Raw genomic sequence first — 27,770 nt, forward strand, 5'->3', positions numbered from 1 at the left:
AGTGAACTTTTGGGGTAAATTGAAAAGATATGGAATTTTGAACTTGAGTACTAAGATAAGTACCAAAGTGATTAGAATTATAATTATTGGAGCGAAATTGGATATGAAGTTGTGCAAAAACATTTTGAGTATACTAGTAGATATTTGAATATGTATTAATTATTGGCCATACGGTAAGTGGCATAGGTAGTTAATGCAGCAATGGACTAGAATTATAGTAAGCCATTGTTGTCGGACAATCCGGGATGGCAGGTCATCATCACCAAACAACCCAGGATGACATAAATGAGTTAAGAAACCATCATTGTTGGGTAATTCGGGGTGATAAACCATTATTGTTGAGCAATTCGGGATGGCAAACCATCATTTTCGGGTAACCCAGGTAAATGAATTAAGGAAACATCGTTTTCAAAAAATTCGGGATAGCAAGTCATCATTTCCAGGCAATCCAAAATGACATTTTGAAGTGAACCAAAATGGGCTTACGATTTCAGATGTCAGTGGAAGCATAATACAAATTTGTGTTATTGAATATTGAAGTGAAAAAGAAAAGAAACAATGACCAAATTCATACTGAAACTCAATGGCATGATTTTTAATGTTAATCTAAATGAATGTGGATTAAGTTGATTTTGCTATACTATCTCGATTTAGAAAGATATATTGAATTATCTACTCATCATGAAATTTACTCTTTGTGCATAGGTTAGGTTTATAACTATGTTTTAGATCTCACTTCAACATCTAACCAAGACCCTAGACTCCTTAAAGTTTTTACTCCTTTTTGGTTATGTAAATTTGGCATGTACCTAGAGTTATCATTTTGAATTTTAGATGGTTGGTAAATGTTTGGAATTATGATTATATGCTTTAGTAAATTATTAACATCTAGTTCTTGCTGTTATGTATACTTCGTAGGGTATGTTGTTGTGAGTTTTTAAAGGATGTTGATTGTATATATATGTATATATGTGGTATTGAGATTATTTGAAAATTGAAAATGGTAAGATGTTCGCATAATATTATGGTATGTGTGATAGGAGTTGAATGTATAGATTGAGAAATAGCATGTCATGTTTTGTTTGTGAAATGGTGCCAATGAGGCATATTTGTTAGTTGGTTACGAGATTCTCACATTATATGCTCTAGTTGAATTTTGGGAATGTTAAGATTATTGGTAGGTTTTGTTAAATGATTGATAAAAACATAGGTTATTATATCTAGTAAAGTATTCTTTTCATGAGTAGCTTGTATGGCATTTTAGTTGTTTAAATGGATGCATTAGGATGTGTTTAGATTGATTATATGCATGTTCAAATGATCAAATGTACACCAATTGAATTGGTAGTTGTTTGGCATGAAATTTGATAATTCAAAGACACTTTTTGTACCACATGGTCTGGCCACATGGCCGTGTGTCACACACGGGTTAGTGACACAATCCTGTGCCACTGAATTGTAGAATGCATATATATAGCACATGGTTTCTGAATATCACACGAGCTGGTCATATGCCTGTGTGAATTTCGTAGTTTTTTTGCCACTGAAATTTTACATGGCCATGTGATTTTCTAATAAATTTTTGCATTTAGGTCTACACGACTTCAGTGAGTTACACGACCTAGATACAAAATCGTGTGACTCATTTTCCACACGATTACAGCTTGCCACACAGCCGTGTGACCCTTGTTTGATGAAATTTTCTTACTTTTTTGTAAGTTTTCAATTAAATTCTTATTTGTTCCCGAGTTGGTTTAAGAGCTTCCGTAAGCTCGATTGAGACTTAGACTTGTTTGTAAATCATGTTTTGCTTGAATTATGAAATGTTTTATTGTTTAATTGAATGTTTAAAGTCATATTTGTATGTAATATGCTTTGTTAACTGTTGTAGCATCCTATAACTCGGGTCCAACGACCGGACTGAGTGAAAAGTGTTACAGGTCATCGCCTTACGGAACACATCAAGTCTGATCGTTCTAAAGCTCACACTATTCTATCACCAAATCTGTGTCTTTTAGGTCATTTTGAGTCTAGGATTGTAAATGTATATGTAAAATTTCTTGATGTTATCTTAATGTATATAAGTTGCAGTGAATTGAAAAGCTTGGTATGTTATATTGCTTATGGTAATTGAGTATATTATGGATAATCTGGCACTGGTGATGCCTAGTTGAAATGGATTATCTTGATTTACATGTTTAAGATGTATATGGCATATGAATTGGAATGAAATGAGGTAGGAATGGTAACATGCTTGAAAATGTGGCCAAATCTTGATAGTTGTTGATTATGGTTAATGCTTATAAGCCTAGATGTACATAAGTGTATAAAAGTGTTTGAAACGAAAGTGAATTGGTATGTTTTAAGGATCCTTAGCATAAGTAAACTTTGGTAATTGAATGACTTGGTTTGTGTTTTGATTCATGGCATGAAATGTTAAGTTTACTTGATGCATAAATAGTAATTGTTTTAAGGAGATGTTAAATATAGATGTTGAGCTTGTTTGGCATGTTTTTAGCAATGAATTTTGTACTTGGTGCATAAATTGATAGGTTTGGTTGGAGAGTATTGAATTTTTTACTTGGTGCATAAATTGATAGGTTTGGTTGGATAGTATGAAATAGGTACCAAATGGTTCTTTTTTACCAAATATAGGGGTCACGTCGCATCCTCGGATTTTTGGACGTTGCAACGTTGTCATTACAGTGAGTGACGTTGTGACAAGCTATGGCTTGTCATCACAATGTGACATTCTGAAATGCCCACATCATGATGAGCACTAGATGAAGTCGCGATGTCTATTCATACATTTTAAAAACTTTACAATTTGGTCCTATTTAGTACTTGAGTTGATAAAAGAGCTTTCGTAAGTTCGATTAAGGCTCGAATTTGTTTGTTTAACCTGAAATGAATATGATTGTCAATGAATTGCATGTGCAAAAGTTTAATTAATGTGAATTTGACGGTAGTTGCTCCGGAAAATGAATGTAGCATCTTGTAGTTCAGACCCGGTGATCGGGTCAGGCGTGAAGTGTTACAGGAATCCTTCGCAGTCATTTCTGAATATGTATAATTGGATAGTCTATAGGATCTTCTATAAGCAAGGAATTGATATGGCAATAAGTAAAGGGCGTAGCTAGGGGGCTAGCAGAGGCCCCGAGCCCCTTAAAATAAAAAAGTTTCCATTTAGGCCCTTTTAATATTTATAAAAATTTAAATTAGTAAAAGTAAAATTGTACTTTGGTCCTCTAAAAAATGATAAAAATTTGATTTAATTCTTTAAAAATTATAAATCTATAAATGTTAAAATAGTGAAATTATATTTTTACTATCGTAAATATATATAATTTAATTTCGGCCCCCTAAAAATTTTTCTAACTTTACCCCTAAAAATAAGGTGATAGAAAAAAATGTGAAATACTACTTACCTTAAGCCTAAATGACTGAATAGTGTTGAGAAAATGAGAATGCAATGAAGGTTTAAATCATGCTATAGGAGTCTTGGAAAGAGGCATTCAGCAAACATCAAATCATCATCCATTCAACTTAGAAATCGCATATAATGAAGTAACATATTTTCATGAAACATGGTCGGCCCCACAAGTCTGTCTTTCTTTTACATTCTCCAAACGGGTCGTGAGGTAATTATAGTTAATTGACCTAATTGAAAACGAAAATCTACTGTCAAGAAACCCACTTAATCCATAATATATTTTAATAGATTTGCATATTTTAAATGCAAATAAGTTTTCTCAAATATTTTTATTCAAAACATTTTGTCCTCTTAAACATGCATTGTTAAAAAAATCAAAAAATTAAAACAACAACAATAGTACGCCACTAAACTAAATAGGTTATGTACCGTATTTATATAAACAGTTGCTAAGTAACAAGTTAAGTATTCGTAAAAGTGCTTACAACAATTGGTACTTCTTCAAACACTACAAAAATACAATCAAAAAATTAAAATTTATTTACGCAGTTTAGTTTTCTTATATTTGCGGAACCTAGGTTAGTGAGAAGTATTTACTATTTTCAAACACTTACAACCTGTGAACCTAAATTTTTGAAGACTAAAACTCTTCACTTTTATATCTTTGAAGACTAAAACTCTTACTACTAAATTCTCCCTTTGAGAACTTAGATTGTAGAACCACGGCACAAAAGTTTTACAATCAAATACACTCACACATATAATCTTCCTCCCTTGAACAGATTAAGTGCTCTCAAAATTAGTACATCAACCTATACAAGTCTCCCAAATATATAGAGTTTTCGAAACTCACTAACATAATGGAGATGACCACAATCCCTTCTATAAAGCAGCTAAAATAGCTAAATACAAATAATAATAACAATAAAGGTAAACATGGAGTATTAGCAATTGAGACTTCAACATTCCAATCCGATCCAACTTCTTTGATATTAGGGATTAGATATACTTGATCCGATTCTCCAAACATGTTTCTCCAAGTGAAATGATCTTCATTGATAGGTTAGATATAATATGTGATCTCAGCTTAGCCAAAGATATAGTTCAATCAATTGTCAATCCCCTAAATATGGAAAGTTGTTATTTGTCGTAGTAGTGAACAAAGTGGGCATTTTCTCAAGAACATCTCAGTCATTTTGTAGTTTTCAACAATCTCCTCCTTTGCCAATTTGTTGAACAAAACTCATTCAATTTAGGAAGCTTGAACATCAAAGAATTATCGCTCCCCCATAGTATTTTCCCTTAAATTAAAAACTTAGAAAATAATTAAGAGATTCAACCATTAATATCGAGTTTGAAATTTACATAAATAATCAATCAACCATAGTTATAATCAAGCAAGCTAATGAATAAAGAAAAATATGCAACAACAGTAATAAACATCATCCACAAAATCATCAACAATATCCATCAAACCAAAAGTAGCAAAATTAAGTACAGTCCTCCAAAATCCAAAAGAGTCATAAAAGTTTCAAAAAACTAATAAAATATCATTAGCAGAAAAGCAAAGGTGGAAACTCTCCCTTGGCACATGCACCTCCTCTTCATCAGCACCACTACTACTTTGACTTTGACTTTGACTCCCTTTTGGTCAACACAATTGTGAAATCTGTCGAAAAAATCTGATTAAGAAATGGTTTATTGTAACAATGGAAGTTTAGAATTTTTTTTAAACCGAGCCGATTTATGATATTTATAGTAATAAAATTTTATGGAAAAGTACCTCTTCTTTGTATGAGTCGAATTTGAATCATTCTCGACTTTCAACTAAACAACCTTTTCCGCTATCATTGTACCACAAATTGCGTCGGTTGTGAGCTCGAGAAACACAAACCTAACATAGAACTAAAAATGATTTTATTACTTTCAGTAGGAAAGTAATTCTCTCAATAGAAACCGATAGAAATCGTAATTCCCAGAAAATAGAATTTATTCTAAGAAAATAAATTCTCATTACTTTCTTGCAGAATAACAATATATGAAACTTGAATGTAAAACTTATGTTAATAGCTCTACTAGTGTCATCTATTTATAGGGAGAGATAGGAGAATCTTGGTTGAATAAGACTTACACAAATAAAATTTATTTAATAGAAAACATCCCCTAATCCAACTAGGAGAGAGGGAGGCGACACACCCTAGATACATACATTCAGTATACTAACTTATATCAACGTAACCGTATACCATGCAATACTTTACATTTCAATCCAATACTTTTTCATTTCAAACTTACTTCAGTTAATCACATAATTAATTAAGCTATCATCAAACATAATAACATAATACGAACTTACCAAAACACAGTAGCTATCAACACCTCGACGACGACTATTTAACGATTTTTCCTTTCTCGTGATTATCAACTGATTGATCCATTTCTTGATCTAAATATAATAATTTCATTCAATTAATCAATTAAAATATCTTAAAGCACTTAAATTCACATATTTGACCCTTAATCAATATTTTACACTTTTTCTCTAATTTTTTACATTTTATTCAATTTAATCCATAAACCCAAAACTTTCAAATCGATCACAATTTAACCAAATCAATGCTTGATGAATTTTATGTAGTCTTTATACATCATGTATTTATCAAATTTTCAAAAAAATTTCCTGTAACTTTACTATTTTAACAACTTAGTCCTTAGACTTTAAAACCAACCAAAACCACTTTACAAAATAGTCCTATTTAACTATCAAAGCTTATAAATCTATCATCAAACTTCAAAAACATCACAAATTCATCAATGACATAACTCAAAACATTTAAAATTTTACTAATTAGTCCTTAAGTTAGCTAGATTAAGCTACAACAATTTTAAAAACATAAAAATTACTAAAAACGGGTTAAAAAACTCATACCATGCAATTGAAACAATCTTTGGCCGAAGCTTTCTGTGTTGGCTATGGGGTTTTTTGGTTCAAGAAAGAAAAGGGGAAGATGATGACTAATTTTATTTTAGTTTTACTTATTATTACTTTATTATTTAACATTTTAAATTACAAAATTAACATATATTTATTTAATCATTACTAAAATCGTCCACCACAATATTTTATGGTCAAATTACATTTTGAAACCCTTTTATTTGATGTTATACCCTATAGAAAAATATAACACAATAGTGATTAATTTTTGTAACTTTTACGATTTAGTCCTTTTTACTTAATCAACTATCTAAACGTTAAAATTTTCTAACCAAAATTTAATACAACACTATAATAAATCTATAATATTAAATAAATAATAAAATGCTAACTCACTAGTCGAATTTGTGGTTCCGAAATCACTATTTTTGACACCACTGAAAATGGGTTGTTACACTTTCTTCTAAGAGTCATCCACTCCGATGCTCAAGATAAATCATCTCCCCGAATGGGTTTGATAGAAGACATATTAGTCTTTCAATCGATTTGCTTATTTCTAGTTAGCTTAAAGGCACGTTTAGGTTTATCTACTAATACAAATTGTCTCTCCATGTTGTGATCTAACTATGTAACATTGCTTCGTATTAGTTAAACATTAGGTAACCAATGAGCACATATTTCTTCCGTTTTGCTTTACGTGCAAAAATATTAATGACAATATACAAAGGGTATTAATATAATTAATGAATATTTTATTAAACCAATTTTTTTGGAAAATACAAGTATACAAAACGAATATACTACACTTAGGACATTAGATCTGATAATATCACTCTTTATCAGGAAGAGTTAAGATATCAGCAGGAAATGCCTCTTATTTGCCCAGAATCTTCTTCACAACCTTAGCTTTTTCTCGTAACCTAGCAACATGTCTCTCATTTGCCTCAATGTAGGAGATGAGGTCATCAATCATTCGTTGACGAATGCCTATAGGGATGGCATTGGGGCTTGATGCAGTTGACACTTCCTAAGTCTAAGGTATTTCCTATTGCTTAGCATCCTCACTGTCAGAGCCATTTGCTTCCTCCACTTGATCATTGACAGTGTGATTGCCTTCCAGCCATTGGTGAGAGAATTTCAATTCTGGCACTAGATTCTTATACTACTCTGTAACTCGAACAATTCGAGGATTTTGATTATGCACGACTTAGAAGATGAGCGAGGGAAATGACATAATGTATATTGGGTGAACCTTATCAGCATGCTTAACAATTTCATCAAACACCACTTGGCCCAGGTCAAATTTGACCATTTCAACAACTTTTCTCAACAGAATTGCCACCCTCTTGTTCTCCCAGTACCTATAGCTATTTGGGAACCAGTTCCTTGTGCATATAGCATATAGTGCAGCATACACAATTGAAAAAAAAAAGCATGAATATTTATTTTCTTGAGCTAAGATAAATGATCATTGTTTGTAATAGCAATTGTTGTTTGGTCCATACTCTCATTCAAGTCTACCATATTTTGACAGAAACAATTAAGAACCTTCTTGATCTCTGCATACTTTATGATACAACTACTAAGTAGATTAGCATATAATTTAAACTTGTTTTAAATTTAAAATTTTTAAAATTTAAATATAATAATATAAAAAAAACAAGCCACCAGTGTCAAGCAACGAAATTCTACTTTTGTAGTTTTTTTTCAAAATTGGCCCAAATAAAAGGATTATTAATAAAAATGACCCAGGTGCAAAATCTTGTTACGAAAATGACCTGTTTTTTAACTATATGTTTGTAACAGCCTAATTTAGACCCTAGTCAGAACAGTGATTTCGAGACTAAAAATCCGAGTCAAAAAAATATTTTAATATTACTTTTTGTGTTTACAACATGATATGTGATATGTGTGAAAATTTCATCATTTGTGTGCTCGATTTTATAAAAAGGACTTAATCGCGTAAAATGCAAAAGTGACTTGCTATTTATTAAAGGTGTCTATTTGTTATGAGACATTAAATGAGAGGTCCTTGTGTTGATATTAGACCATTGATTGTGTTAATGGACATTAATGGGTATATATTAAGTGATTTTATAATGTTTTCATTAAGGGTAAATTTGGAATTTGATAATTAAGTTAATAAAACTATAACAAAATATAATTTTTGTCCATATTTCATGCTTTAGCTGATTTTTTCAAGTGAAAAAATCCATTTTATACTCATCTAGGGTTCGGCTTATTGAATCTTTGATTAAGGTATGTATTTTGCTCGATTTTTGATGATTTTTATGTTTTGTGACTGTTGCTTTGAGTACTAGCTAGCCCGTACCTTAATTTCTGAAATTGATGATGATTTTGTAAATTTCCATTGATGAATGCTTGAGTTCTTGAACGTTTGATGATGGAAAATGAGTATTTGTTGATAGATTATTATGTTTTGTAAAGTAATTTTTAGTGAAATTACATAAAAATGACTAATTTGTGAAAAGTGTAAAATGTGTGAAATAAATGAAAGATATGGGCTGCTAGAGGCTATATGAAAATTCGGCCAAGCATGTGTATAAGGAAATTTTGTGAATTTTGTGTATTTATAAAATAGGGACTAAAATGAATAAATGTGTAACTTTAGGGGCTAAAGTGCAAAAATGCTCAATGTGGGTTTGTGGATGAAATTGAATGTGTTGGTGAATAAAATGGTTAATTTTGAATTTATTTAGATCCTAAAAGAAAGAAATCGAATTTAGATCAAGGGAAATTGAAAGTTAACGAGTAGTTGATTTCGTCCGTTTATTCCGACTACAAGGTAAGTACATATGCAAATAAATGTATTTGAATTGATTTATTCATGCTTTTATGATATTGAAATGTAATGAATGGCTATGGAAGATGAATATGTGAAATTGAGAAAACATCGATCGAATTATGATGTTCGAAAGCCCTGTACGAACCATAGGAATAGTTAGGATACATATGTCATAACATAGGATTCTGATATGTGATTTCATGTAAGACCACGTCAGGGACGTTGGCATCGATTTGAGATTTACATGTAAGACCATATCTGGAACATTGGCATCATATATGATTTCGTGTAAGACCCTGTCTGGGATAGTGACATCGATATTTGATTACATGTAAGACCTTATCTGGGACGTTGGCATTGTACGAGCTTTTCGAGCTATCCGAGTATCCTTATTGATTCCGAATGGTTCAACGGGCATTATCGAGGAAGGAATTTATATGTGAATGAATATCCAATTCAGGTACGTATGAAATGTACATGTTATTCAAGAATGAAAGATGAGTATGTTATAAATGATGACATGTGAATTATAAGAGAATGAAATGTGATTATATGCAAGTGAACTATGAACAAGTGAACTGGATGTGATTTATAAAATGAAATTGTGAATTGTATGATCTTACTATGAATGAATTGGTTTAAGTTTATCTTATGAGTTAAGTTTATTTGTATATGGCTTACTAAGCTTTAGAAAGCTTACTTTGTGTATGTTTTTCATTGTTTTATAGATTATCGAAGTGACCGTGAGCTCGGGGATCGTCAAGAATCATTGTCACACTATCAAACGATATTTTGGTACTTTTAAAGTTGTAAATATTAATGTATGGCATGTATAGGCTAGTGATGTTATGATATGTGTTAAGTTTATTTCTTGCCATGTGATATGGCATGAATATGATTGAGACTATGGAATTGATTTTGGTATAGACTATGTGATGGAAAAATGTTATAATTGATGTATATATATGGTCTTGTGTGAATGGCCATTTTGGTATGATTTGGTAGTTGAAATGGTAAGGTTGTTGATATGATTTTGAGTTTGATTAAATGTTGTTTAAGACAAATGGATTGGTATGATATTAGTTCATGAAATTGGTATACTTTGATATGAAATTGAGTATGAAATTGATTGGTGATATTGTGGATTGAATTATGCATGTTTGGATATGGTTTTGGTTGCTATTTGGTCATGAACTATGCTTTGGTTGATGCTTGTAGAGATGACCCTTTTTGGGTGGCATGTTAGCCTTATAAATGACCTATTTTTGTCCACACGGGCAGAGACATGGGCGTGTGTCTCAGCCGTGTGCAACACACAGTTATATTACACGGTCGTGTGTCCCCTGGGGTACCCTACGATTTAAAGTCAGTATACCCTATAGTTTTGACATGGCCTAGACACACGGGCGTGTCTAATGGTCATGTGTGGCACATGAGTTGACACATGGGCGTGTGGTCGGCCGTGTGACCCAAGTCAATGACCTCCCTAATTTTCTACAGCCATGGCACGCGGGTGTGTCCTCGGCTGTGTGGTGCAAGTCAGTATGTATGCCTTGTTTTCACACGGCTTATGACACGAGCGTGTCTGGTAGCCGTGTGAGGCACACGGCCTGTTCACACGGGCGTGTGACCCTTAATGTTTTGAAGATTTTCTATGTTTCTCAAAGTTTGTAAATATTATCGGTTTAGTCCTGAACCCTTTCTAAGCATGTTTTATGGTCTCGTAGGACCTTACAAGGGACAATTTGATTGATATGAATAGATTTTGATTATGATTGTATGAATGTATGTGAATCATGTGTGATTTCCGGTAATACCTCGTAACCTTATTCCAACGTTGGATATGGGTTAGGGGTGTTACAATGTTGGTACTGGCCATCTCACCATTGGTACCACCCTTCATTATCCCCTAATAATTCTAATGATTGCTCGGTCTATAAAAAAATATTTGTTTGCAGGCAATGTGCTCGCCAGCACCAGTATGTATTTTTTTGAAATACACTTAAAATATATGGGTATTCTGGGATTAAAAGAAAAACAAATTATTTTAATAGGTTTCAACATTCATGTTGTTGACACCCATGTGGTTTTTAAAAAAAAATATTTGGTTAAGAATCGGTTAAACTAGATTAAAATTGGTTAGACCGAGTGAAAAATCTAGCTAAATTGGAATTGATGTTGATAAATTAATTTATTTGGAATTGTTAACCTAATAATAAATGTAGTGCAACTTTCTATTTTCTTCTTGACGGTTGGATTTTTTTTCATTTTCTTCTCTTGTTTCCTTCATCTACTAAGTACTATAATCAGTAAACAAAACTCAAAAACATTTTTTCTTCTCAAATATTCAGTGCTTCTTTTTTACTGATATTGTGTTATTTTCTTCAAATCTCTCTTCTCATGTAACTGAAGGACAACGCCAGTGCCGACAAAGGGAATGCTAACACCCATTTATTATTTTTTTGAAAAACAAACCAGTGTCAGTAAGGACAACGCTAGTGCAAAGAAAAACATTTTTTAAAAAAAATCCACACTGATGTCTGTAATATGAACGTCGACACCTTTTAAAATACTATTGCGTTCTCTTTTTTTTTAATCTCGGAGTACCCATATTTTTTAAGCGTAGTTGAAAAAAAATACATAGCGATCCTGCGAACACAGTGTTGGGGCAAAAAGAAATCATTTTTTATAGACTAAACAATCATCGGACAATCATTACAAGATGATGGAGGATGGTGTCGGTGGTGAGATGACTGATACCAACATGCAATGTAAAAAACAAGTCATTTTTGTATAAAATTTTACATTTGAATTATTTTCGTAAATAATTAATTTATTTGGACTAATTTAAAAAAAATTGAGTATTGAAAATTCAATTCTGAATGGAATTTTTTTTTTCTGAAATATGCATGTAATAGTTTTTAAATTTTTTTTATGGGTACATTTGTTAATTGTTAGTAATTTTATTAGAAACTGTTGTTACTTTTCTTTATTTTATTGAGTGCTATTTTTATTTGTAAATTAGTTTAAATATTTTCTTTAAAATATAAAATTAAAAAATTAAGGTGCAGTAATTTTTTTATTTTTTTAATATAAAAAAATTATTATCATTAAGTGTTGAGTGTAATGATAAGACACATTATATTTTTAAGAGAAGAGATAATTTTAAATTTTGAAGAAAAAATTATTACAAGAGATAACCATAAATTGTAAATATGAACAAATATAAAAAAAATTCTTAAAAATTCATTTCAATTCAAAAGTTGAAGTTGTTTTGATTTTTCACATAAAAGAAAAGTAATAATGAAAGACATTTATGGCATTTGCACCTAAGCAGTGATACATAGTTGGCATATATATATATACAATTTCCTTAAAAGTTAGCCTTTTGAGAATGTAACAGTATGTTTGGTTGGATGGAATTGCTATGCTATTTCTGCCTTATTCCGCGCGCTACAGTGATTCATACATTTGGTTCACCGTTTAGGTGATTCTGCAGTTTAGCTATTACAGCCATATTCCCTCACCTCCTGTAATAGGTATTCAGTAGTGAGGGCACTGAATTGCTATTCAACACACACGCCGAATACATTTTCAGATTTTGGGACCAAAATAGCCTGATTTCTTCTCCCCAAAATTCTGCTCCAGATTTCTTCCAACCTTTTTCTCCAAATCAAGCATCCATCCATCTACCTTTCATCTTCATCTCCTCAAAGGGACGTTTTCTTTTCTTTTTTTTTACTTCAACCCGACAGCTTCTCTCACCCAGCCTCTCTTGCTTGTTTTGCCTCCGGCCATTTTCATTCCTCCGCTCTTTCATGTCAGTCAACTGAAGTCACCAGTTCCTCCGTTCTTCTCGATAGCCTCTATCTTGTTTATGATTTCAGTTTAGGGGTTTGCTTTGTTCTGTTCTTTTTTTTTTGCTTTTCTTCTCTATGATTCTTGTTTATAGTAGAGAAATAACTGTTTGTCTTATTGTTACTGCTAGTGGATGTTCATTAATTTATTGATTTCGGTTCCTCCCTAATGCTTTATAGTTCATATTTAGTTCATCTGTGCCTTTTTTATGGTTCTATGTTTTGTTGACCTAGTTTAGGATATGGATTAAATTTGGGATATCTTCACATTTGGTGGTCTTTGTTGATGCTATTCTGCACTGAACCAATCTATCTCTATGTTGTTTGATTTGCTTTGTCTAAACCCTATACCAGTGGTTGTAGGTTGATAGGCCACTTGGCTTAATTACTTACTGCTTGTTGTTCCTCCTGATTACTATATTTGCTTGTAATTTCTGGTTCTTGCTTTTGTAGCCTCATTGCATTATATTATTTCTACTAAGCACAATAACTCAGACTTGACTTACTCTCTTGCTATAGTAATCTGGAAATAGATGGAAACATATCTATGAAATGTTGTTTTGTATTTTTCTTCACAAGCACATTAATAGAAAACTGTATAATTTATCCGGATGAAGTATATATTAATAGAAAACTGTATAATTTACCCGGGTAAAGTATGTATTAATAGAAAACTGTATAATTTACCCGGGTAAAGTATGTATTAACAGAAAACTATATAATTTATCCGGATGAAGTATGTATTAATAGAAAACTGTATAATTTACCCGGGTAAAGTATGTATTAACAGAAAATTGTATAATTTACCCGGATGAAGTATGTATTAATAGATATACTTAAGATCTAGTTGGCACTTAAAATCTAGTTGGACTACCACGTAGGATTATCATTAGGGAGATAATAATAACATAAATGACTAAAACGTAACATTTCAAATATAAGTGACTAAAATGTAACCCGAGGCAAACAAAAGTGACTATTTTTGTAGTTTACCCATAAATAAAACATTGCAATATATGTAAAATTTATTAATGTATATATATAATAAACTCAAATAAACAATGAAAAGATAATAAATTCTTAGATATATATATTTGTTTAATTTAAAACAGCTTTTATAAAATATTTTCAGGAAATCTACCAAATGATGGAAAATATTTTACATAAATTCATCCAAACACCAGAAAAGTAAATCATTTCTAGAAAAGTAAATCATTTTCCATAAATTATTTTCCGGAAAATATTTTACTGGCAAACAAACGGAGCCTAAATATCTATTGAAGTTTAAAAATAATAAAGCAGGTTATATATTTTTTTATAGTGTTATATATTTTGATTTTTTAATTCATATAATAATAGTTATATAATGAATGTTATTAAATTATATTTTTTATTAAATTATATTTAATAATAATTATGTTAAAATATGGTTAAACTATTTATTATTTTTATTAAATTATTTTCAATAATAATCTTATTAAAATTTAATAACAATAACAATATTCATCTCCCTTAACAAAAATTCTGCTAAAGGTATTCTGATCATTTTAGTTTTTTTCCTTATACTATTACAACATCATTCCATTCAACCAAACAGTTGAATTACTTATTACAGTTCTATTCCATTATAGTTCTATTCCATTACAGCTCTATTCAATTACAGCCCTATTCTATTACAGTGAACCAAACGTGATGTAAGTTTTAGACTACCCTGCTTTAAAAAAATACATGGTATTCTAGTCCCCCGAATAGGAAAAAAAGAAGAAGAAGATAATATAGAAATAACCAGGATACAATAGGCAATAGCTGATGAATAACATTTTCCTGTTTTCTACAATTTTTAAATTTATTAATACAATATTTTATTAACTAAAAAACAACCTAAAAGCCAGCTTAGCTAACTAACTCCTTTAGGACCCACTATAACCTACGTGTCAATCCCATCTCACAACAGGTTTCAAAAGTAAGCCTCATGAATCATCATTCTGTCAACTTGCCATTTTCTGATTGCTCCGTTTTTCAGTCCCGTCACAAACATAGTCACTCTATCTTCCGCCCTACCAAAATAACAAAAATTTAATAAAATAAAAGGAATTAAAATAAGAAGCGGATTTTTGTTAAAAATGATTTTGTCTTTAATCAAAGTTTTAATTGTTGTTAAGAGAAGCAAAAACCCCAAAGAAACACAAGTAACAGGACACCATCAGAAAAAAGGTCAGCTGTTATCTTCTAATCCCTAATTTTCGTGTCACTCTGTAAGAAATTTTATGGGTTTTGTCTTTAATCTTCTAGGTTTTAGCTAAGTATTTTTCTTTCTTTTTTTTTTGTCCTTCTTCGACAGTTTTGTTCACTTACTTTCTTCCCTGGGTTTTGTTGTTCATGTTTTATTGACTTAAGCTTTGATTTATGGTTGTTACAGGATTTTCCTTATCCTTGAAGTTGACGAAAATGCTCTGAAAAGCTCTACACTTCTCGCTTTTCTCAATTCTAATTCATGAAATCTTTATTTTATTACCGTTTCAATTGGGTTTTTTCAGCCCTTTATTACTCTTTATCTAGTATTCTTTTTTTAATTATGCTTTAGTTTTGTATGTAAATTGTTGTGCAGATTGCATGCATGAGGTGAGTTTTTTTTTTTTCCCTTCTGTTTGAGGTAAAAATAAAGCAATGCCTAAGAGCTTTGTTATTAGTTTGGTATGTTACTCCCACTTGGTTGTCGGATATAGGTATGCGTTCGATATGAGTATACTTAATTATTTTTCTTAATTTTAAGTTCTTTTTCATATATTTGAAGGATAAACCCCTATATCCATGTCAATATGTGTGCCACAAACAAGTGTTGGACAAGAATACTTGGAGAAGTGAAGAGAGTGGATAACTCGGGCAATTGATGTTCATAAATCCCGGGAAAGAAACATGATAGTGGGGTTTAGCTTTTGTCTTCAATGGATTGACATTTGCCTTTTTTAACTCGTCAAAAGTTTGAATTGTTAGAACAGTTTAGAACTTCTTGAATTTAATGTTTAGCAATCCCAATAAATAGTTAAGATTATGTTTAAAGGTTTTTATGGAGATTTGAAGCGATCTTTTCCGTTTTGGGAAAAATTACGGGCAATTTTTGTCATTGGAACACAAACAGATTAGTCATGATTCCTTGGCTTTTAGCCTTTTAGTCGTATTGTAATCAGCTAGCATATATGGTGGCTATGGTTTTGGGTCGTGGTTCTTTGCATGAGTATTATTGATATCTGCATGCCCTTCTTTTTATAAGATACGTGATCATGATAGTGCATTTTATCCTGAGATTGATCTATAGCTTCATTAAATAAGATGCTTGATTGTCAACTGCAGAATTCCTAAAGAGGAAAGGTTTTCTTTGTAAACCTTGCTATTCGTATTGCACATTTGTTAGATTTCTGAGTTCAATGAGTTACCTTATAAGCGTAACGGTTTCACTTCTCTTAACTTTGAGAGCCTTCTGTTTTTCTTTCCTTATCTGCTCTAAAATTTAGTTGGAAGCTTACTCATGGTACAGCCAATGTCGCATTATGACTTATAATTATTGATATTGAGGGTATATGCATAGAAACAACAATAGCATTATTGAGCTTATAGATTTTGTTGTCTTTTTTCTCTTTTCCTGACTAAATAAGAAGAAAAATATCAGTCATGTATTTATAAATTATTAAATTTACAATGTGTTGATCGTAATCTGCTAGTAAATGGTAAAATGCTTCTCTATTCTGAATTGTCCAGACTCAGGTTTGATTGTTAGATATGGAGTGTCTGAGATGGGTACTTCAGGAAAATTGAAGAATCGAAGTAATATTAGGTGGCCAGCATGGCCTTAATACGAACCTGCAGTGATGTTGAGAAGGCAGAAGTCTTACTTGACTTGTTTATGAAGTTGAATATTTGCCTTTTTTCATGTTGGTTATATCTGCTCTTTTGTTTTGTCTTCCAGCGAGGAACAGGAACAAGATTTGCAGAAAAGGAGATTTATTTGCTGCAAATACTACGATGAATCAAGACAATGAACAAGACAATAACCCTGATGCGTTAGATGATTTTCTGCTAAAGCGCAAACGTGGTCGCCCAAGAAAGCACCCAAAACATGATTTAAATCAGGGGGAGAATGCTCAGATGCCTTGGAATCAGAACCTGAACCATGCTGAGAATGCCCATGTCCCACCTGGATTTGGAGCAGTGAATGGAAACCGACCCCACCAAGTGAATCCTGATGCAAATGACGTAATGGTTGGTCAGGCTGTTAGTGGTGTTATTGAGGCAGCATTCGATGCCGGATATTTGCTTACTGTTAGGGTTGGCAACTCTGACACCACTTTAAGGGGCGTGGTCTTCAGGCCTGGGCATTATGTTCCCATTTCAGCTGAAAATGATGTTGCTCCTAATCTCCAAATGATTAGACGAAACGAGATTCCCTTGCCACGGGAGAGGAATGGAACAGCTCATCCACTCAACGGACCAGCTCTCACCAACCAGGTGCCACGAGCCCGGGCTTCGAATCTTGGAGCCATAAAAAACAAGAATGTGCAGCCAGCGGCAACACAGTTCAATTCACTACTGTCCAGGGGCACAGTGGTGCCTGTTGTGCTCCAACCTGCTAGTTTATCAAATGGGAAAGTTTCCAGCCAACAATTAAGCCAACCCCCTCATTTGGTTTCTAAAGGAAAACAAGTTTCTGGAACTGCCAATGCAACAAATGAGGAAAAACCTGTCAACCAGATGGCAACAGTTGGAAACCCGATATTTCCTACTCAACCTCAACCTCGGAGTAGTAACCACACCGTGCCCAAAGGCATACAAAGTGAAACTGTTTCATATAGTCAACTTCCAGCAGAGGGTTTACAGGATAAAGATGCAAAGTTGATGACTGGCATGCCATTTGAGAAACTACTATCTGAGGTCATGAAAAGAGTTCAAGTCCCCCTACAACCACCAGAAGTTCAAGGTGGAAATTTGTCGGTCAAAGAGTTGGGAAATAAACTGGAAGATGATCAGGCACTCTCTATCGAACCACTGCAAGCGGTACAGTCCACTCATTCTTCTTCTATGCTCAAACCTTTGGAAAATTTCAGAACTGGCAAGATGACTGAGCTGTTGCAGGTATAATACATCTGAACTTGAATTTAATCCCATATGATTAGATCTATTATGCACCCTGATGTTTGACATAGACACTGATATACTGAATTTTCTTTCAAGGCTGTTCAAGAAAACATGAGAGAAAACCAAGCATCTCGGAACGAACAGCCAGCCATCAGTTCTGAAGGAACCATGCTCAGAGATAAAGCAACGCATGATTCAAACAAGCAGTCATAAGTTTGGAGTGTGGAATGTTGTAGAGTGTTTTAGTATAATGAAATAGACTATGTAAAATGTTTTAAAATCCTAAACAAGGTGAAGGAGCTAGACTTCCCCGAAGGGCTAACCTAACCTTAAAAGTTAGAGAAGGCTGCAGCATCGGATTTTCTTTGCTCTAACCCTTTTAGGATTAGAACTGTTGCCATTACTTAGAATAAAGCTTTTCGTTTTTCAGTTTATAGATATATATAGAAAAGCTATCTTTATGTAACTTTAGGCTTTGTCATAACTTAGTAAACAGGGAAAGACCAGTTTCTTGTTAAACATGTGCGTTTTCCTTTTGTTATGAACATGCAAAGTATCAAGCATGCAATTCTGAGGTATATTAAGAGACTACAACAGGAAAAAAACGTCTAGGATTCTGGCTCATGTTCTCGGTTCTTATCCTCCAATGAGGTAATCACAGTAGAGAATTAACATTGTTGCATCCATCCATCCATCCATCGTTGAACAGGGAACTCTAGCAGGTAGGCTGGAAGGGGACTGAGGATCTTGTCAAATACCCGAAGTTCAACAAGATCTTGTGGCTATCCATCTCGAAGAAGGTGCTGCAAAGATCAACATAATTTGGCAACGTTGTTTTGGAAGAAGCAAATATTCCTACGACTGTAAAACTACAATATTTGCTGTAGTTGAGCTTCTTTGTATCAAGTGGGATTCATTTATTTACTACTTTTAATATTTAAGGGTACAGTGATTTACCCCAACCCAGTGACATTTATCTTTCCTTTTTGTGAGGGTTTATGATAATGGCTGCATCTCTCTGTCACAAAATTATAAGGTGATCTCCTTTTGAATCCATCACAATGAACACGAAGATATATTTGGTTAGTTTGTCGCAAAAACCATATCCGGATTCTTCAAACTGAATGAAAAGTTTGAACCACTTTATTCATATAATTGATAAACAGTTAAAAATAGAGAACTAAAACTAAATCGACAAATAAGAAGCATAATAAGTTCACAATAAACATTAAAAAGCATCAGTCCGAACAACTACCATGGTGTAATATAACACTGAATAGCAATAGACTGGAAAATCAAGTCAAAACAAAACTCAATATAAGAGGATAAGAAACCAAGAAAAGCGAAGCTAAAAAGATATGGTAGAGGGAAAAGATGAAACATAACCAAAAAAAAATTGTACAGAAAACAATGAAAATCTACAACCTTAAAACATGTTTGATGGGATCAGACCAACAACAAATGTGCTCTGGATCAAGTCAACGAGCTTCACTCCACCCACACTTTTTACTGAAAAATTAAGCACAAATGAATGTGTCAGAAGAAATGGGAGAATAAATCAGTTTCTGAAAAGGAAAAATGTCGGCATTAAAGAAATCAAGATTCATGCAATAAAGAACACAGACAACATTTTCATTTCTTTTTCCTTTTTCCCCCTACGTGCAGCCAAAGTTACAGTGCTAAAAAATTAAATTCAAAATGCTTGCGCTCTTTCCGCTTTCTCTAAGAGCAAATAATATATAGAAGTATAAAAAGTACAAATAGTTCATAAAGTCACATTTACCTGCTGTGGTTGTTGGTAAGCCCCCGGCTGTTGGTAATTCCCATATCCAGGATAGCCCCCATAATACATGCTAGGGTCTTGGGGAGGAGGTGCATATCCATATGCTTCATATCCTTGAGCATATCCATAATATCCACCATTCCACTGGGCCTGATCGGGTTGAGCCTGGAAGCCCCAATACATTGCCCTCTTATTAGTTTAGAGAAACATGTGTAGCATTGCTTTATTTGTAAGACACTAAAGTTTTAAATACTAAACCTGTTTGCTTGAAGGACTACGTCCCCATGAAAGTCGAACATTTCTTCCTCCTAAAATGGTACCATTTAAAACTGATAACGCTTGCTCTGCACTAGTTCTGAAGTAAATCGCATTAAAGAAACCGTTAATACCATGCAATAATATTTCAAATGCCAAATTACATGAAAGTATTTATGGGTTACCTATTAGCATATTGAACAAAACCACAATTCTTGTTAGCAGGAATTTTTACATGAACTACCTCACCAAGCTGACTGAATATTTGTTTTAACTGGTCTTCAGAAACACTAGGATCCAAACCGCCAACAAATATCTGCACATAAGCCTGTAATATTTCAGTTGCCCATACCAAGAAACAAGTATACTAATATTAAAAAAAAAGATGCATACTGTGGTATTATTTGGATCGTTCTCGCCAGGATTTCCTTGAGTGTTCTGGTAAGTATCTGTGGATCAAAAATATACGTGAACTAAAATAGAATAGATGATTATAAAGGATGGTGAAAGAAAGTGAAAAGGCATGCATGTCCCATAACAGAATCTTAATGTTTTCATATACAAAAGCTTAACTAATTCAACACACCTCCAAAAGTAAATATTTTCCTGATAACTATGAAAATCCAAACCTGTTAACAGACATCATGTAGTACAGTTACATTATAGCACTACTGCTTCTCTCAACTCAATAATTTTTTCCCAAAAAACACAGCATGGAAGTATACACTTATGGATATAAATAAGCAGTTCAAAGTAATTCCCTGTATGGCATGAAAAGAACCCAATGTAAACCCACCAGCCATATACCAGGCAACAGTTACACTTGGAATACATCAAAGCTTACCTTTAGTCCTTTACCAGGCAAATCCAAAAGCATCAGACTAAATAACTAGAATAACAGCAAAAAAAGAAATCATAATTACACTAAACTCAGGGAACCAGTAAGAGACTTCTTAGTTTTATTTTATTTTCCCTTTACAATAGGGTGAAAGAAGGGAAAAGGAAAATTGAAACAGGGACTTACCTTTTCCTCATCAGGCATGAAGCATTTCTTTTTTCTTTCACCAATTTTGTGGAAGGAAGGGAGGAGGGGGAAGAGGAAGTTGCTGGTCCTTAATTTGAACGAGTTACAAAGTCAACTTCTAAGATTACTTTCAAGCAGACTAAACCTATCTGCTAAACTAATTGTTGAGTAATATTTTAACATTCTCTGCATAAACAGAAGCCTATACAGAGCATGTTATTAACCACAAAATGGCAAGAAGAGGCCTATAGTTAAAAACAAAGTAAATTCTTCTAACTTGATAAATTCTTCTAACTTGATATGAACTACAACATCAAGTGGCAAATAATAATGTTTCCAAAATGCAAGATAAATATGGATAAATCCATATGCAGATAATCATTCATTATTGCCTATTCATTATTTTAGCTTAGGCAATAAAGAAGGGCAAGTGATCCATTTCCGTTGAGGTTAAATCTATCAACTGAATATCCCGTGACAAGTTTTGGGTTTCTTTCCTGACTCAATTTGTCCTTGCATGCAACACAGCAATAGAGTAAGGTTGATGAAATTAAAATAATTTTAAAAAGAAGCGCAGATTTGAAATGCATTAGATCAAAACCTGCCCAAAGGTTCAGGAACAGAATGACACATGATAACATGCATAGCAACTTTAGCATGGCTGCTTGAGCTAGTTTCGAGTATTTTGAAGCTTAAAATTAAATGAAACAAAAGGGCAGTGTAAACATATGCAAGTATGGATGGGGAACTGATCCATGATTAAATAAAAACACATTTTCTGGACAAACGAAAAAAAGTAAAGAAACATTTAAAGGAAACATGTTGGGAAACTAAAACGAAACTGAATCTGACTGGAATACGAAAAGTAATTTGAGACTGTAGCAAAAATACTGCCACGAGGAAATGAAGCTTATGACATAAACAAAGTAACTGACCTAAAATGAGGCCACGCATTAAAGTGGAATCATTTCAGCTGATATCAGTTCCAGGCCCCCCAAAATGAGAGCCTCTTGGTGTCCTGCTTAAGACAACATAGTTTTATATAAGTTTTAGCATGTTTTAATATAATTATAAGGGCCCAATCTTACAAAGGCAAACTGGAAGGAAACGACTTTGTATAAATTCTCCAAGCTTTTATTGCATAACGGTAAGGGTTCAAACTTTAAGGAACTCTGACATGTTCGACTCAGATAATGAAAACCCAAAAACAAAACAAAACGTAATAACCAACCAGTTAAAGTAATCAAGCATAAATCAGAGCAAATAAATACTATACACAACCAAGTAAACTTCACATGGCATCCGATATAAATAATGAACTTCAAATAAACCACAAGATGTGTACCTTTCTGATACTGCTGACCAGTGAATGGCTTCTTATTAGCAGCTGGTCCAATTCGCATTGCCCTTGTCGAACAATAAATTCCATTCATTTCCGTCATGGCTCGAATCTGCTCAGTTTCATTACCAAACCTCACAAAGCCATAACCTTTAGACCGTCCAGTTGTCCTATCAGTAACCACTTTGGCACCCTTAACAGATGGGTAAACAGCTTTAAAGGTCTCCTGTAACAAGTAATCCGAAACATCCCCAGCTAAATCCCCAACAAAGATGGTGTAGTCAGTGCCCTCTTCTTGCCTCTTATCCCCATATCCGAGAGCGGCCCAATTCAATCTAAAGTTCTGCTCAGAATTTGGCATTGGCACCCCATTGTATGACTGCAAAACCCGCTCAGCTGCCTCTTGCGAGACAAACTCTATAAACCCATATCCCTCCGGTAGAGCCGTCTGCTTATTCCTAATCACCTTAGCTGAAACAACCTAAAATAACCCAAAAGATTTACCTTTGTTTAATTACGACCTTTACTACTTGTTTTTTATTGCATTAAAATAAAAAGAAAAGAAGAAATTCATTTTTATACAGAAAGGAAAAAAATGAACATTTTGGAATTTAGCTTCTGCAAGTAATGGTAAGACTATAACATATTCGCTCATTTGAATTAAATACGATTCATTTTTAATATGTACTCGGAAACTGTATTTTTCTCGAATTTAATTACCTCTCCAGTTTGAGCGAAGATATTCATGAGGTAATTCTCATCCATCCATGGTTGAAGATCACCAATCCAGAGAGATCGAATCTCGCCGGAGCCGGCGGCCGCTGAACCGGCGGGGTACTGCTGCATCTGAGAGGGGGGAGGGATAGGCTGCGTATTCCAGCCGGAAGGTGGAGGAACCGGCTGACCTACCTGCTGTTGTTGTTGAGACATCATCATCCAAGTCTGCGATTGCTGTTGTTGCTGGTAGTGATGGGTTTGAGACTGATCGGCTGCCATTGAAGGAGGCGTAGCAACGCCTCCTGGTGGTGGTTGTTGCATCATATTTGATAGATAAGGTGGAGATTTGGAAGATCCCAGAGAGAAGAGGAAACCCTAGGGGCTTATTTTAATTTCGGAAATCGAATTTTTATAGAGGGATGTGCTTTGAGGGGATAATTTTATTTTGGGCAAATTCCCTTCTTTTTTTCACACAATTCTGAAATGTTATAGGATTGTGACTCAACTTTTAGTATTTATTTTTATCACTTATAAAACAATAATTTAACTATTTAATTTTCTCTTTTTTTATCAGCCAACCATCTTACATTTTTACTCCATCTTTTTAAATTGTTAAAATCTTGTTTGTGATGTTATACATCTTAGTAATTTGTTCAATTAGATAAAATCATGCCTATAATATTCTTCCATTATAAATGTAAGAAATTATAATTAATTGACAAAATATCTAATTGTTACATGTTTAATCTTCTTAAGTGTAAAATTAGATTAAATGAGTGATAGCTTGATTATTTTACATATTTTACGTGCTCAACTCAACTTGTTCTTCAATTAATTCCTTCTAATTGGTGAATTTTATGTTTAAATATTATCAGGAACGAAATTCAAATGCTGTAAATCAAAGCCAAGCAAAACAGAATTAAATTAAAGCATGGGAAGTTGAAAAGGGGTCAAATCATAAATTTATAGACATTTAGGGGTTGATCAGATTTTTGACTTTATAAAAGCCAAAATTAAAAAAGAAATATAATATTTATTTCATGTAATTAGTGGATATGTGGGATTAACATAATTTTAGCATATGATTTATGTATAAATAGGTGGCATGGCCTACTTGAAAAAACACACCTTGATAACTTTTGTTTCCATTTAAATTTTTGGTTCAATTTTTTCCCAAGCCCTCCCCCTTTCTTCTATCACTATTTTCATTTAAATCTACTTTCATAACCAACCAAAGCATGATTAAATTCATACTTCACTAATTTCAAATTAGTTTTGGGCTGGTATTCTTTCAGATCAAGAATCATAAGAAATTATATCCGCACTAAAAATCCTTCAAATTCGTATTCACCATCTCTCCGAAATATCGGGATTGACAAATTCATCCATTAAAGTTAACTCGATTTTAATTCAAAAAGTGCGTTAGGTTGGAGTCGTTTTGGCGTACAGTTGAGAAGACGAGTCGGTCGTGCTGTATTCTGATTTCCGCAAACAAGTTAAGGGAGATTGTGATCAGATTAAATGTCCCGCACAGTTGAGGCTGTTAATCCAAGTTGGGTTCTTTAGAACGCAAGGCTGTCGAGATCTTGAACTGAAAACACGTGTATCATGGTTAGACAATCGGTAAGGGTTGGTTTGCAGGGCGTACCTGGATTACCTGCCAGAGGAAGAATTAGTGGTTAGGACGTTCTTCGTCGCTATAACTAGCTTATTGTTTGAAGGAGAAAACTAATTTTTGAGGATCGATTCAAAAACTAGAATCCACTGAGTCTAAAAAATCTAAATAACTATGTCTAAAAAATCTAAATTTATTTTCCAATTTAATTAATTGTTTATTTCTGCTATTTCATTTATTTAATTTCTAGTCATTTTGAAACTCCTTTAATTTATTTAACTTATTTTTCAACAGGTTCGTTTGGAGTCATGGGCACGACAATTGCCACGATTATCAGCTCGACGAAAATTCTGTTCACAAGAAAAACATGAAAGTTAATCATAACATTCAGTCCCTATGGACTCGACCCTACTATTCTTTATTATTGTTTAGATTTATTTTAATTGTAGGAATTATTTTTGGTGGTTTCGACATCCATCAATGAGTAATAGTATTAACTGATATTATTACCTTGCATAACTTAAAGATTGTTGTGATTAAATTTGTTTCAAGATAAAAGTATATTGTTATTTCACTTTATCTTATGTCTGCTTATGAAAATTAATTAATTAATTTAGCATAGACATATGCTAGAAAGATTAATTGATTTTAATAAGTATGTTTGCATCAGTTAACAAAAGACCAAGTTGCCATAAAATTGTCCGTAACATCATAAACATTGTTTTAATAATTCTGAGTTAAAGAATAAAATTAATCTAACACACCTCTATCATATTAATTAAACTTGTTAAAGATTTGCTTTCACCTTGTTTTTTATTTTAGTCTAGGTAATAACTCACTTTCTCACAATATTTTTCCGCTACCAATTTGTGTAAGTATATATTTCATAAACATTTGCTTGTTCAGTCCCTATGGAAATGATAATTCAATATACTTATCACTTTACTACTTATTACAATTGTGTACTCTTGCACATTTCCAGCGTTCCAACCTTTGCAGTTAAAATCACACTTTTAAATCGTTTTATAAAATTGTTTGTTTTTTGCGTACGTGCGCATACGATCACATGTCAATTGTATTCTCACTATTTTACCAAGCTTACTAGAGCAATCTACTTATTAAAGTTTTTTCATTAAGGTTTTCATATTCACATATAGATATGTATACCATGTTGTCATGATACACAACTCATAACAAAGTCATATAATTAGAGCTTCTGAACATCCATTCATCATCACATATTTTTCATATTTCATGCATATCATATATCACTTTTATGGGCTCATTAAGTATTTTCAACTAATAATTCCATTTAAAAGTTCACATATATATCTACTATGAAGTTCAAGTACTCTTAATAATATTTTCATATGCATGTATAAACATATTGCACCTTTTATAATTTCTACTTTTTTGTTGAATTGAATTACCATTATAGCTTATTATAGAAAATAAATTCCATTTTTTCTACATTATGCAATAACATCATATCTCATGAAATTTCTCTATCTTAATTTATCAATTAAGCCAAATTTCATACATTTCATTATTTTCTTTTAATTACCAAATCTTGTATAAATATTCATAATTGTTATGAATGTCTTATTAAGTGGATGACTATCATGATCGAGATAAATTTTGATGTACTTTAAATTCTAATAGTTATTAGAATTAGATCTCTACTTCTTTTATACTTCTTATGCCTATAAATAGAGACTCTGATGAAGCATTGTAATGATCCCTTTTGATCAATAAAGTACATTCTCTATTACTTTCATATTTTCTTTGTTCTTTATTCTCCCCATCTCTCTTTATTTTATAACACGTTATTAGCACAATCTTGCTCAAAGTGATAGTTCATTTTATCAACGATCAAATTTATCCTCCATAATTTTCAATTTCTTTAACAACAAGATGCAAAGTTTTTATAGAAAGTTTCTTTTATTTAATGTTTCATATCTGATTATTATTTTTCATTATTTTTTCATTATATGTTATCATTATTTTGATTAACTTATTTTACTTTTTGTTATTAATGTATATGAAATTACTTATAATGTTGAAAAATGAAATGAAAAATGTTGAGATGTATACTTGAAGTGAAAAGGGTGTTATTTGAATACATAATGGATGAAACATATATTGAAATGCTTATTATGATTTGTTCTATGATTTGGTTGGATTTATAGGTTTATTGATACACTTACTAACCTTGTGAAGTGGTGTGTATTGGAAAGAAAAGTATGCTTATGAACTAATAAAATTATGCTTGATTGGTTTAGACATAAATGTTGGTAAGTTTAAGTTTTCATTATACGAGCGTACTAAGCTAATTGTTTATTTTAGTTGTTTCTTTCTCTTTTTCTGTAGATCATCGGAAAGCTCAATCGGTTGGAATATCGTCAGACCACATTCACACTATTCGCATGGTATGGTTTGATGGTTATAAATGGCATGCATAGGAGTTTTAAGGTTATTTTGGCAAAATGGCATGATTTGAGCTTATGCCAAGCTTATTATGTATATATCCTTAGTTGATGGTTGGTAAATGTTGGTGTAAAAATGTATTTTGGTCACTTATGAATGCCTTATGAACATAAATGGCTTATGATTATATGGTGTATGAAATGTGTATTAAAGGTATGGATTTGTAACATTGAATTAAATTGTTTTGGCATGTGGATTGTGGTGCCAAATGATGGCATATTGGTTAGGCACATAGGATAAATGATTTGGCATATTTTATGTGTGTTTAAATGTGTTTTAACCATGTGAATATGTGTAGAAATGGTTTGGTTTGGTTTGGTTTGGTGCCCAAGAAATTGAGGTTGTTTTGGCTTGCATTAGGGGTCATTTAGGAAGCACGCGGCTTGGGA

The 27,770-nt window shown here is 32.6% G+C and overlaps 2 protein-coding genes across 3 annotated transcripts; one reads left to right on the forward strand and one right to left on the reverse strand.

The window, feature by feature from the left end:
- Nucleotides 1–15,649: 15,649 nt before the first annotated feature.
- On the reverse strand, nucleotides 15,650–23,777 carry LOC107893524 (polyadenylate-binding protein RBP45C). Of its 2 annotated transcripts, none has more exons than XM_016818554.2 (7): nucleotides 23,283–23,777; nucleotides 22,569–23,043; nucleotides 20,593–20,648; nucleotides 20,385–20,515; nucleotides 20,203–20,299; nucleotides 19,945–20,109; nucleotides 15,650–19,670 (listed from the first exon to the last, which is right to left on the reverse strand). In XM_016818554.2, the coding sequence occupies exons 1-7, from the start codon at nucleotides 23,601–23,603 to the stop codon at nucleotides 19,668–19,670; spliced, it is 1,248 nt and encodes a 415-aa protein (XP_016674043.1). In that variant the 5' UTR covers nucleotides 23,604–23,777; the 3' UTR covers nucleotides 15,650–19,667. The 2 variants fall into 2 exon arrangements, with proteins under 2 accessions (XP_016674043.1, XP_016674042.1); XM_016818553.2 differs by having other exon boundaries at nucleotides 20,385–20,527.
- On the forward strand, nucleotides 16,959–18,680 carry LOC107893523 (uncharacterized). The gene is made up of 2 exons (XM_016818551.2): nucleotides 16,959–18,158; nucleotides 18,258–18,680. The coding sequence occupies exons 1-2, from the start codon at nucleotides 16,959–16,961 to the stop codon at nucleotides 18,372–18,374; spliced, it is 1,317 nt and encodes a 438-aa protein (XP_016674040.1). The 3' UTR covers nucleotides 18,375–18,680.
- Nucleotides 23,778–27,770: the final 3,993 nt, after the last annotated feature.

Source organism: Gossypium hirsutum, chromosome A13 (assembly GCF_007990345.1).
Source record: "Gossypium hirsutum isolate 1008001.06 chromosome A13, Gossypium_hirsutum_v2.1, whole genome shotgun sequence".
In the NCBI taxonomy this organism is placed as follows: domain Eukaryota; kingdom Viridiplantae; phylum Streptophyta; class Magnoliopsida; order Malvales; family Malvaceae; genus Gossypium; species Gossypium hirsutum.

Coding starts and splice junctions, on each gene's coding strand:
- LOC107893523 (XM_016818551.2), top strand. CDS start 16,959: ATGTTGGTTATATCTGCTCTTTTGTTTTGTCTTCCAGCGAGGAACAGG. Junction 18,159..18,257: donor AGATGACTGAGCTGTTGCAG/GTATAATACATC, acceptor TTTTCTTTCAAG/GCTGTTCAAGAAAACATGAG.
- LOC107893524 (XM_016818553.2), bottom strand. CDS start 23,603: ATGATGCAACAACCACCACCAGGAGGCGTTGCTACGCCTCCTTCAATG. Junction 20,649..22,568: donor TGGTCAGCAGTATCAGAAAG/GTACACATCTTG, acceptor TTTGATCCACAG/ATACTTACCAGAACACTCAA. Junction 20,300..20,384: donor TTTGTTCAATATGCTAATAG/GTAACCCATAAA, acceptor GATTTACTTCAG/AACTAGTGCAGAGCAAGCGT.